The sequence below is a fragment of the Benincasa hispida genome, chromosome 10, assembly GCF_009727055.1.
Source record: "Benincasa hispida cultivar B227 chromosome 10, ASM972705v1, whole genome shotgun sequence".
NCBI lineage: Eukaryota > Viridiplantae > Streptophyta > Magnoliopsida > Cucurbitales > Cucurbitaceae > Benincasa > Benincasa hispida.
The window spans coordinates 61,146,949-61,157,489 of record NC_052358.1 but is presented as its reverse complement, the minus strand read 5'-3'; the positions used below and the strand labels follow the sequence as shown (position 1 = coordinate 61,157,489).

The following is a 10,541-nucleotide window of genomic DNA, read 5'->3' as shown; positions in this document are numbered from 1 at the left end:
AATTAGAGCTCAAAACGATGACTCGATCATTATAACGAGACCCTTTGTGTCTCTAACAGGTCGACCAAAATTCAGTATGATCTAACAGTTGAAACTTCGACAATCAATAACATTGTAGAAGTTGTCTATGAAGAAATCGAACTAAACTACAGTTTTACTGATTCTGTTAAGCAGCGACTGTGGAAAAAAACTAGAGCTCATAACGAAGATCCAACCGTTAAAAATGAGACTCTATGTGTCCTAAATAGGTTGATCAAAATTTAGTATGGCCCAACGGTTGAAACTTTAGCAATCGCTATCCCTGAAAAATCGAATTACACTACGGTTTCACAGATTCTATTCAAGGTGAATACGGACAAAACTAGAGCTCAAAACGACAATCAACCATTCATAGTGAGACCCTATGTGTCTCCAATAAGCTGGCCAAAATTCAACACGATCCAACGGTTGAAATCTCGACAATCAACAACTTTGTAGAAGTTATTCCTAAAAAACTGAACTACACTGCAGTTTACAGATTTTGTTCAGCAGCGACTATGGAGAAAACCCAAAAACAATTCTGATATACAACATCCACGAAAGAAAGGCAGATAACAACAATTTTGGTACAAGCGGTGCCCACAGTCCCTGTTGCTTCAATAAGGATCACATTTTGATCTACAATAAACCGAAATTGTTTCTTTTGATGAATTTGTCAATTTTTACGTTCACGCCAGACATCTTTAATTGTCAAACAAATGCGAAATTTCAAAACCCAAATGATTAGGCTCTGACACCAGTTGATAAGGACAATGAACCTCCACTTGTCTCGATAATGGTATGATATTGTCCACTTTGTGTATAAACCCCATGGTTTTACTTTTGTAACCACCCTAAAAGGTCTCATACCAACGTGAGATTTTGTTCACACTCCTAACAATCCTCCCCTGGAACAAAGTACTATTTTGAGCATCTCCTTGAACAAATCCATCCACTCCCAACCATGAGACCTTACTCAAAATCCCAAGGGATTTCCAGTTCATCCTGGGTCACTTGCTCTTCATCTCAAGACTCGTCAATTCATCTCGAGTCAACATCCAAACAAAGCATATGAGTATGAGCATGGATCACACTTGCTCTTATCAAGGTAGAAAAAATTATAAGGCTACCTAGATAAAGCACGAACTAGGCTCACTAAATTTCTTTGTTCATTATCTGTGAATTTCACCCACACAGCTAGGTTTAGACTAATGCTCTGATACCAATTTGTTACGAAATCAACAATTAAAGAATGTAAAAAAATGTAAAAAAATAGAGAAAATCGACACATAAATTTACATGCAATATGTTAGTTACGTTACGGGACAGAGAAAAAATAATTTTATTAGAGAGAATGTTATCGAAAATACAGAATCTGCCAAATAATGCCTATAGGGTTAGTGAGTTTATATAGTACACTTCTCTAAACCCTAAGTGCAGAAGGAAAAGAATTAATTAACTAAATATCTCAAATACCAATTAGAATTAGGTTTAGGATTCAAGGCATTCCAGCAAATCCCAATTCTATTTAGATTTAGGATTCAAAGCATTCCAACAATTGGGTTGTTCAGGTTTTATGAATATGAACACATGTTTTCTGGGAAAAAAGCATTACAAAATTTTCTTGCTAAGACAGTGTTTGGTAATTTTTAAAAGTAGCATTGACAATTTTTTGTTGGTTTCAAAGGGCCACCACCATCATCCATGTTTAAAGAGCTTCTTTCTAGTTTTAATTTTTGTGTATTTTAGTTTGAGATGTTCTAGAGACAAAAATCCAAAGATTTAAATCACAATCCCTAAATGTAAAATCTAAAGAAACTAAAAAAGAAACAAGAAGGCCTACAATGGATAATTGAAAACATGAGGTGGTAAAAAATGGTGTTACGATCACCATTTGTTAATTTCACGGTGGGGGATGTTAGAGTTTGATGAATACGAACACATGCTTTTAGTTAAAAAAAAAAAAAAAAACACATTACAAAAGTTTTTTTTGCTATTGTAAAGGGGTAACATTGACAATATTTCGTTTGATTTTAAAGAGGCACTATCGGTCATGTCTAAAAAGCTCCCTTATTGTTTTAGTTTTGGTGTATATTGATAAGAGATTGTTCTAGAGACAAAAGCTGAAAGATTTAAAACCATAATTCTTAAATACAATTGAAAGCATAAAAATTGAGTTACAAATATTATTTGTTAAACCATCATGGGCTGGCTTAATGATAAATAGAAAGGCATCATCAACAAACATCATTTGTGAAATGAATATGAACCGTGATATGCTATAATTTTGAACTGTTTTTTTCTCTTGAAATGGTTAAAACAAAATTTTAAACATAATTCTGGCACTATACAATCAATTGACCCTTCTAGAAGTACTTTGGAAAACAAAAAGGGAGAAAAGGTTGGGCAAATTCCAGAGTCAAAATGATGAAGAATTGTAAATTTCACATTTAAAATAGGACATTCTATGTTCATATTACTCTGACAAACTCATATGTTTACATGCAAAGCGAAGGAAAGAGAATGTGCAATTCAATGAAAAACCAACAAATGATATACAACAAAACAATAGAAACAAAGCCTCTCAAGAAGTTGCTTAGAAACCACATATAACAATCTTAATCCTGATCATGGCAGATTGCAGCCACTTCTTCTTTGGGCAAAGCTTCTCCCACATAATAAATTTAAACAGCCAAGAACAAAAGCATCTTCTTTTACTTTCTATACTTGCACCTTAAATGCCTCACTTTTCATCAACTTGTTTTTTCCTCAGCAGTTACCTTCACTACTTCATCGTTTTCCTGTGCTGGTTTGGTACTGCTTTCAGTTGGACCAACAGGCTTCGGTTCGGTTTCTTTCGGTGTCTCTGTCTCGGTCTTCTTGACATCACTGATATCTTCTTTCTTATTCTCAGATGTATTACTCTCATCTTTTGCTGGTGTTGCTTCAACTATTGTCACTACGTCAGTTTTCTCGACTTTCTCCGGCAATTTGACATCTTCTGATCTCTTTTCCTCGGATGTTTCACTTGTTGGCGTAACATCAGATGGTGAAGGCTCAATTACTTTCTCCACAATAATGGTCTCAGAAGTTGTGGGAACATCGGTGATCTGTATCCTTTCAATTGGAATTTCAGATTTTTCAGCCTCTACTACCGTTTGAGGCACCTTTGTCTCATCTTCTTCGGTATGTTTTTCAGTCTCTACTACAATTTGAGGTGTCTCTGTCTTGACTTCTTCGGTACGCTTTTCAGCCTCTACTACAGTTACAGGTGCCTTTGTCTCAGCTTCTTCAGTATGTTCTTTAGTTTCTACAACAGTTTGAGGCACCTTCGTCTCAGCTTCTTCGGTATCCTTTTTGGTCTCTACTACAGTTTGAGGTGCCTTCGTGTCAGCATCTTCAGTTACTAGTACAGTTTGAAGCACCTTTGTCTCCGCCGCCTCGGTACACGTTTCGATTTCTACTTCAGTTTGAGGTGCCTTTATCTCAACTTCTTTTGTATGTATTTCTGTCTCTTTAGACTCCACCGTCTCTGTTTCCCCAGCTGGCTTTTCACATTCAAGTGATTCACTCCCTTCTTTCTGCAGAAGATTCAGAAATTACATTTAGAACAACAATTTAAGAAGACAATGAAGAAGGATTTAGAGAATATATGCAAAGAGACTTTCAGCTGTCACATGATACTTTTCAAATACAAAATTGCTCTGAGTAGATCAAACCAAACCTTGTGTCCCAAAATTGGAAGCAATTCAAACCGACAACTTAAAAGCACAGCTACAGCTATAACCATTTATAATACACACATCACATTTATATACGCAATCAATTTGGGCACCCACCAATTGTCAATGCAAGATCATATTGATGAACAGTCATTTTCCAAGCAATGCACCTTCAACAAACTATTGGTAAGAAAAGACTAATGAAATTTCTTTTAGAATAGGAAAACGTGACTTTCCTATTTCTTTCAAATGTGAGATAACAAATTCAAGGCATCTCAATAATCAACGTACAAACCAGCCTCCTTCACAGGAGCAGAGCCAATGAAACCAAGACCCATAGAGGGTTATAATTTATGACCCTGACCCTAAGGGCAACTATCAACATAACCTAGAAATCAATATTTTACTCAAAGCCAACGGCTTTTTACCAGTAGGAGTACGTTTAACTAGGTCCCAGGGGACATGTCATAGCCGAACGTGCGGGTGAAAAATGCATCAAGCCTTTCCCCATCAAGATCACATGGGAATGAAAGAAACTTCTATAGGGTGCAGCCAAACATGTAAAGTTGAATGAGGCGTGAAACAATCACAGAAAGGAGGCAACACATGAGCAGAAATAACAGAAGAAAGAGGAGAAAAATAGAGTGGCCCCTCAAGGAAGGAAACTTTTGTTTGTCACCAAACGAATGGTGTTGTGGAATGTGAAGATTCCATGTATTGATTCTTAAGTGCAGAAGATTCGAACTTAAATTATCAAGCCTCCTGAGTCATGAGTGCTGTATATTATATATCCAAATGTCCAATCAAACAAACAGAGTTCTTGAATCGAAAAGGAGACCCCATTGAAAAGAAGATGAAAATATTTCTTGTAAGTTTGAATCTCTAAATTTTAGGATGCCGACAAGTTATAAATTATAAAGAACTGTGCCATTTCGGAACCATATAATTGCATTTCTTTACATCACTTTTTCACCTTTGGGAGGACTGTTTAGTTCCCTTTACGTCCAAAAGAGGATAAAAGCTTCCTTCTGTAAATGAGTAAAGAAATCTGTTTGGTTCCCGAGAAACCGCCGAGATTCGCGAATAAACTTGGAGGTCCAAAAGAGGATATAAAAAAAGCAATCACAAAACGACAGTTGTTCATTGAAATTTATTCCAATTCATAAACACGAGGTATCAATAACATAACTCTTCATTTTCTTTTTAACTTTTTTACCCTAATTATTTATCGGATAACCAAAGGGCGACTGAATCCCCTAATTTCAAAATCAACCACCACAATCCTCCATTTCATTCAACGAACAACGAATAGCGAGAAAGAAGGAAACCTTAGAGTTCATAAATTGTAAAAAAGAAGAACGATGAATATGAATTCCTCTAACAATATATTGATTTCTACTCAACAAAACAGCAACGAATTCTCAAAAGAAACTCAAGAATGATGAGCAAATCGACAAACGGAAGAAAACCGAAATCAAATCGAAGAAGGAAAAAAGGAAAATAGAGTATGATTATAACAATTACCTCCTTAAATAAGTTGCTAAGTGAACGGCGTTTAACACTCTGATCATCCACCTTATCGTCGTCGACATCAACAACTTCCTTGCCTTTATCGCTTTGGTTTCCCTCTCCGGAAACTTCTTCCACCGCCGGAACGTCAACTTTGTTCTGAGGTTCAACAGCGACTACAGCATCAACATCCTTCTTCTCCGGTTCCGGTGCCGGAGCCAAGCTGCCGTCGGCCTTGGGCTTAGTCGCACAAGCTCCCATTTCAACTGCTTCTGTTTGGATGAAGAATTTCAAGAAAGAGAGAGAGATAGAGAGAAATTAGGGAGAGAATTTAGGAATTTATAGGGAATGAAATTGTTTACTGTTCCGACAATTTTTCTACGGCGAAACAGAGAAATAGAGAGAGATGGGGAGAAATGGTATTGTTGAAGCAGAGGATTTTTTTTTTTTTTTCTCTCTCTCTCTCTCTCTTTAATTTGAAAACGTTTACTATTATTTTTGGTTATTAAATTACAGCGAGGCATTGGCGGTATCTGAGCTGGCTATATCATTGTGCAGTTTGTTAATTCCAAGTCGTCCCATGTACACCTCAGCACATTTCTTTTTTTTAAATAATAAAATTTGTGACAAACATTTCTGAGCACTCAAATATCTTTTTATTAAATTAAATTACAAACTCTAGCCTATTAGACAAAAAAAAATAAAATAAATAAAGCAAATTACAAGTTTGGTTCATAATCTTTTTTACTCAAGTGTTGATTTGATCTGTCTAATAAGTTTTAAAATATTTAATTTTGTGTTCAATAAGTCATTAAATTTTTATTTTGATTTTTTTTTATAGTACAATCAAAAATAACAAAAATAAACCTGCAAACAACAAAATTACTTCATGAAACACAAGCGTAGTAAATCAATCAAGGAATATTGAAAATGAAAGATTCATGCTTCTCAAATTGATAACCCTCATACCATTATCCGTGCCTTGGCCTGATCGTTAATGAAGAAAGAGGCCTCAAAAGTATCAACCACAACATCGTTCAACAAATTGACAACTTCTAAACAATCAAATTCAATCGAGATATTCGAAATATGGATCGAGGAAATGATCTCTAGTCCAAGACAAATAGTCATTGCTTTAAGAATCTTAACCTCACAATATATTGGAACGAATTTTAACCCAAGAAGATGGGCATGACCCAAGTGATCTCGAAGCACCTATGCCAGACGGCCCCGTCTTAAAGATAGGACTCCATTTGACATCAATATGTTGTGTTTATTAAGTTTTTGAATTTTAAATTGGTATATTTTTTAAGGGAGGAAAAAAGCACGATCCTATTAACGCAACTGAAATCTCATTAGAGATAAAGTTCAAATATGGTAAAATTTATTAGACACAAAACTAAAAGTTTAGATACCTATTTAGCACAAAATTAAAAGTTAGGAACCTATTAGAAACTTCTTAAAGTTTAAGGATCTTTTAGACACAACCTCGAAAGTTCTTGAATTATAACTATTTGTTTTAAAAACCATTTTGGATTATTTTTTTCATTTAATTTTATTTCGATGGTTCAAACGTTTAGATTTATTTTACATTATTCTCCAACTATCAAAATATTTATTTTAGTCTCATAATAATAATAATTGAAATGGTTCTTTTTTAGTACAATAGTAATACCCATGAACGTAAAGAATTAATCTATCAACTTTCATTACTATAACCGATAACTTATCTACTCAGCTATATACTTATATGATAATTAAATATTTTGATTTTTATAGTTATCTTGTCATTCATCTTTCTAACATGTATATTAGTTGATATTGGTATTGCTTAACATCAGCATTGAGTTTATGTTCCAAGACTAATTAAGTATAATATATTTTTATGATTTATGGACCTTCCTATTTCATTTTGATATTTCAATTCTAAATTGAGACTTGACACAACTATAAATTATGCATAATAAAAATAATTACACAATGTGTCAACCAGTCATTATTATGATTGTAATTCATCAATGCAGCTTTGTTAATAAGTTATTGTTGTAATCTATGAAGCACAGATATTTCATGTGAGGCAAAGAATCAGTATCAGACACGTATCGAATACCGATACTTTTCACATATGTATCTGACACACGATTTGACGTATATATATTTTCATATACTTTTTCAATACGTATCTAACATGCGAGTTGACATATCTATTTCTATATGGTATTTTTTTTTAAGAAAAAAGACATGTAACTCATCTAATCTTTTCCAATCTAAAATTAGACAACCTATTTAAAAAGTTCACTACTTGAGTCCAAAACTAAAAGAAAAAAAAAAATTGACCAAACCCTATACTAGAATTATCTAATCTTCATCTTCACATTTGAGTCCCCACAAAGTTCACCAAAATATAAACCATTTAGATATCTTCAACAATAAGTTCTTTGTTTATCTTCATACTTCTCTCTTTAATCTTCTTCTTCTTCTTCTTTGCAATATGAGTCACTTTTCTATTGTATTTTATTAACTATTGTACTTCAACATCTTAGATGTTGTTTTTTTTTGTATTATATTTCAGTGTTTGTATTCTATTTTGTGCTATTGTTATTAACTTGTATGTTAAACTTATCTATATCCTAGATTTTTTTAAAGGAAAATGTATTTTCAACGTATCAGTATCCTCGTTTTTTTAGAAATATATATTAAAATTTTTTTAAAAAAAAATGACGCATCCTTAGACGTATCCATATCTTTGTTTTTTAGAAATTGAAGAATCGTCGTATCCGATCATATCCGTATCATGTAACTATATCTGTGTTTGTGCTTCATAGGTTGTAATCACCGTTGATCAATGTATAAGTATAGTATATTAACGGTTATTATATTAATTTTTATCAATCCTTTTTCTTATATTCGCAACTACATCTGTGAAAATGTATACTTGTAAATATTACTCGTTTAAAGATATATAATACATAATTTCAGATTATATTTTATATTTTGGACTAATACATACAAACTTTTCTTCAAAAATAAAATTTTCCCTTTATCTGTACCCCGTTTTTCAAAAAAAAAAAAATGCTCAATAAATATTTTGGGCCCTTCAAAACGTTGTTTTGTGTTGTCTAAATCATACTTACTGTTTTTGCTTTCCAACGGGGTTCTTGAAACTCAAATCTAAGCTTGAAATTCTATTTAAATATTTCAAACTATCCTTGTTTTTTAGTTTCGTGTTTGTATTTTTCTTAATTTGACAAAAAAATTAAAATAGTATTTTTCAAAAAAAGTGAAGAGTGAATACTCAAGTTATCAAACAAGTTCTAAATTTAAATTCTTCTTTTTAGTTCACCAAATATGAAATGTATGATCAAATTTTTGACATTAGTTGGCAGAGTTTTTTCTATACATATGAATATTATGGGCAAGAAATGATGATTGATTTTAATTTGTTTAAAAGGTAAAACCTGAAAAAAGAAAATATAAGCATATTTAGTTAACTATCTTTTACAATTAAATTATGGTATGGAAGAGAAATTGATGGCTAATATTACTGAATTATTTATCTAGCTAATTTTAATTAGATATCTAAAAGAACTAATTTAATTAGAGAACATTTTTGGCACTTAGGTTTGACAGGTGGCTTGATTGTGCAATGTGCACTTGAGTTTGACTATTTTATTGATAGGATTGGACTTTTTGTAGCTTTATCCTCTTTTCTTTCCCTTTTTCTCCCTCTTTTTCTTAAAAAGAAAAAAATCAAAATTTATCTATGGATTATTAGGAATTATTTGGAGTGTTAGAGTTATTATTATAATTGGTAGATAATAATAATATGTATTTGAGGTACAAACTATTTTAAGTGAAATTAGAATAGTTTATTTTTTGAAGCATAGACTATTTTAGTACGAATTACGATTGAGGCTAGAGGGTGGTTTCAAATGGTAAACACGGTAAACAATGAAGGTTTTCAAATAGTTTTACTATAACTAGGTATGAATTATAATAATTAAAAATTTCAACTATGGTAATGGAAGGACCAAACATTGACTGAGTAATAGTGACTCTCCACCCTAGGTAAGTTGTATCAACTTTTATCTTAAATTTTAATTTCTTCAAATTTGCATTGCAAACTTATGTAATTGTAGCAATTTTAATCTTAAACTCAAAAGATGTTGAAAGATAGAGTATTGACAACGTCTTAGGGGAGTCTAAATTTTATCAAGTGGAGTTCTTCTCCATTTGACGTGAAAAGATAGAGTATTGACAAGAAGGTGTCTCTCACTCGGGGGGAGACTACGTAATTCATCACTAATATTCACATACTTAGAAGGTGCTTAAGTTCTATTGAGAGGGAATCTCACATCTAGGGGAGCCTAGGTGATGAACATAAGTTCCGCTTTACGTGTAACACTGTAATTGTCATGACTTTACAAATAAGTACAACGTTGTAAACGCTCGACTTTTATATTAGTGAATTTATCTTTTTGGGGCATACTGTCCCTAGACATAGGTGGTATATCAATAAACTGTGTTATCAATCTCTGTATGTTATTTGTTTATTAAGCTATTGGTACTTGTTGTTTCTACGATTGTCAATACTATCTGTGGAACATTTTTTGTTCTGAATAATGAATTACCTTAATTTCAAAAGGATTAAAAGGAGTCAGTCTCATTTTGCCTCGTTCTAAGGAAAAAATTGAGTGATATGGAATTGAGGGAGGTTAGGCTTTTGTTCCCTTTCAATCGTCTTCCTTTAACAGATAGTGGATACATTTTTACATAAAGACCTTTTTTACACCGGTGCTTTTTCGTCCTACAACTATTGATTTTAAAAAGATTATTTGTAAGCATACTAGTCGATAAAAATTCTTAACATAACTTAATTGCACACAAACTATCTTAAAGGGAGTTGTATCTTTAGAGTGGAGTGTCGAATTACTCAGTACAAATAGAATTACATCTTCTATAAAGAGAGTGTCTTACCACGCATGGTTCGATTCGATTCGGTTTGACCATCAAATCGAACCGAATCGAACCGTTTCCACCTCTACATGCACCCACACTTCAACCCAAATGACAGGCTTTTTGAAAACCCTATTTTCCTTTATTGTTGTTAATTTATTTGTTTCCAATATTCCAATACAATTGACTTTGGCAGTATTTTGGTTTGCAATAATAATTATATTTATATTTTTTTGGGTATATTTTTGTTTTAAATGTAATAGAGAGAGAGAGAGGAAAAAGTAGAAAATGCAAATGCATGCACAAAGACTTAGGCTTCTTTAAGATATTCTTAAA

The 10,541-nt window shown here is 32.7% G+C and overlaps 1 protein-coding gene across 1 annotated transcript; it reads right to left on the bottom strand.

The window, feature by feature from the left end:
• Positions 1-2,443: 2,443 nt before the first annotated feature.
• Positions 2,444-5,728, bottom strand: LOC120089285 (probable serine/threonine-protein kinase kinX). Its single transcript, XM_039046706.1, has 2 exons — positions 5,265-5,728; positions 2,444-3,599 (listed from the first exon to the last, which is right to left on the bottom strand). The coding sequence occupies exons 1-2, from the start codon at positions 5,508-5,510 to the stop codon at positions 2,772-2,774; spliced, it is 1,074 nt and encodes a 357-aa protein (XP_038902634.1). The 5' UTR covers positions 5,511-5,728; the 3' UTR covers positions 2,444-2,771.
• Between the last annotated feature and the right edge of the window lie 4,813 nt (positions 5,729-10,541).

Coding starts and splice junctions, on each gene's coding strand:
- LOC120089285 (XM_039046706.1), bottom strand. CDS start 5,510: ATGGGAGCTTGTGCGACTAAGCCCAAGGCCGACGGCAGCTTGGCTCCG. Junction 3,600..5,264: donor TTAGCAACTTATTTAAGGAG/GTAATTGTTATA, acceptor AATCTTCTGCAG/AAAGAAGGGAGTGAATCACT.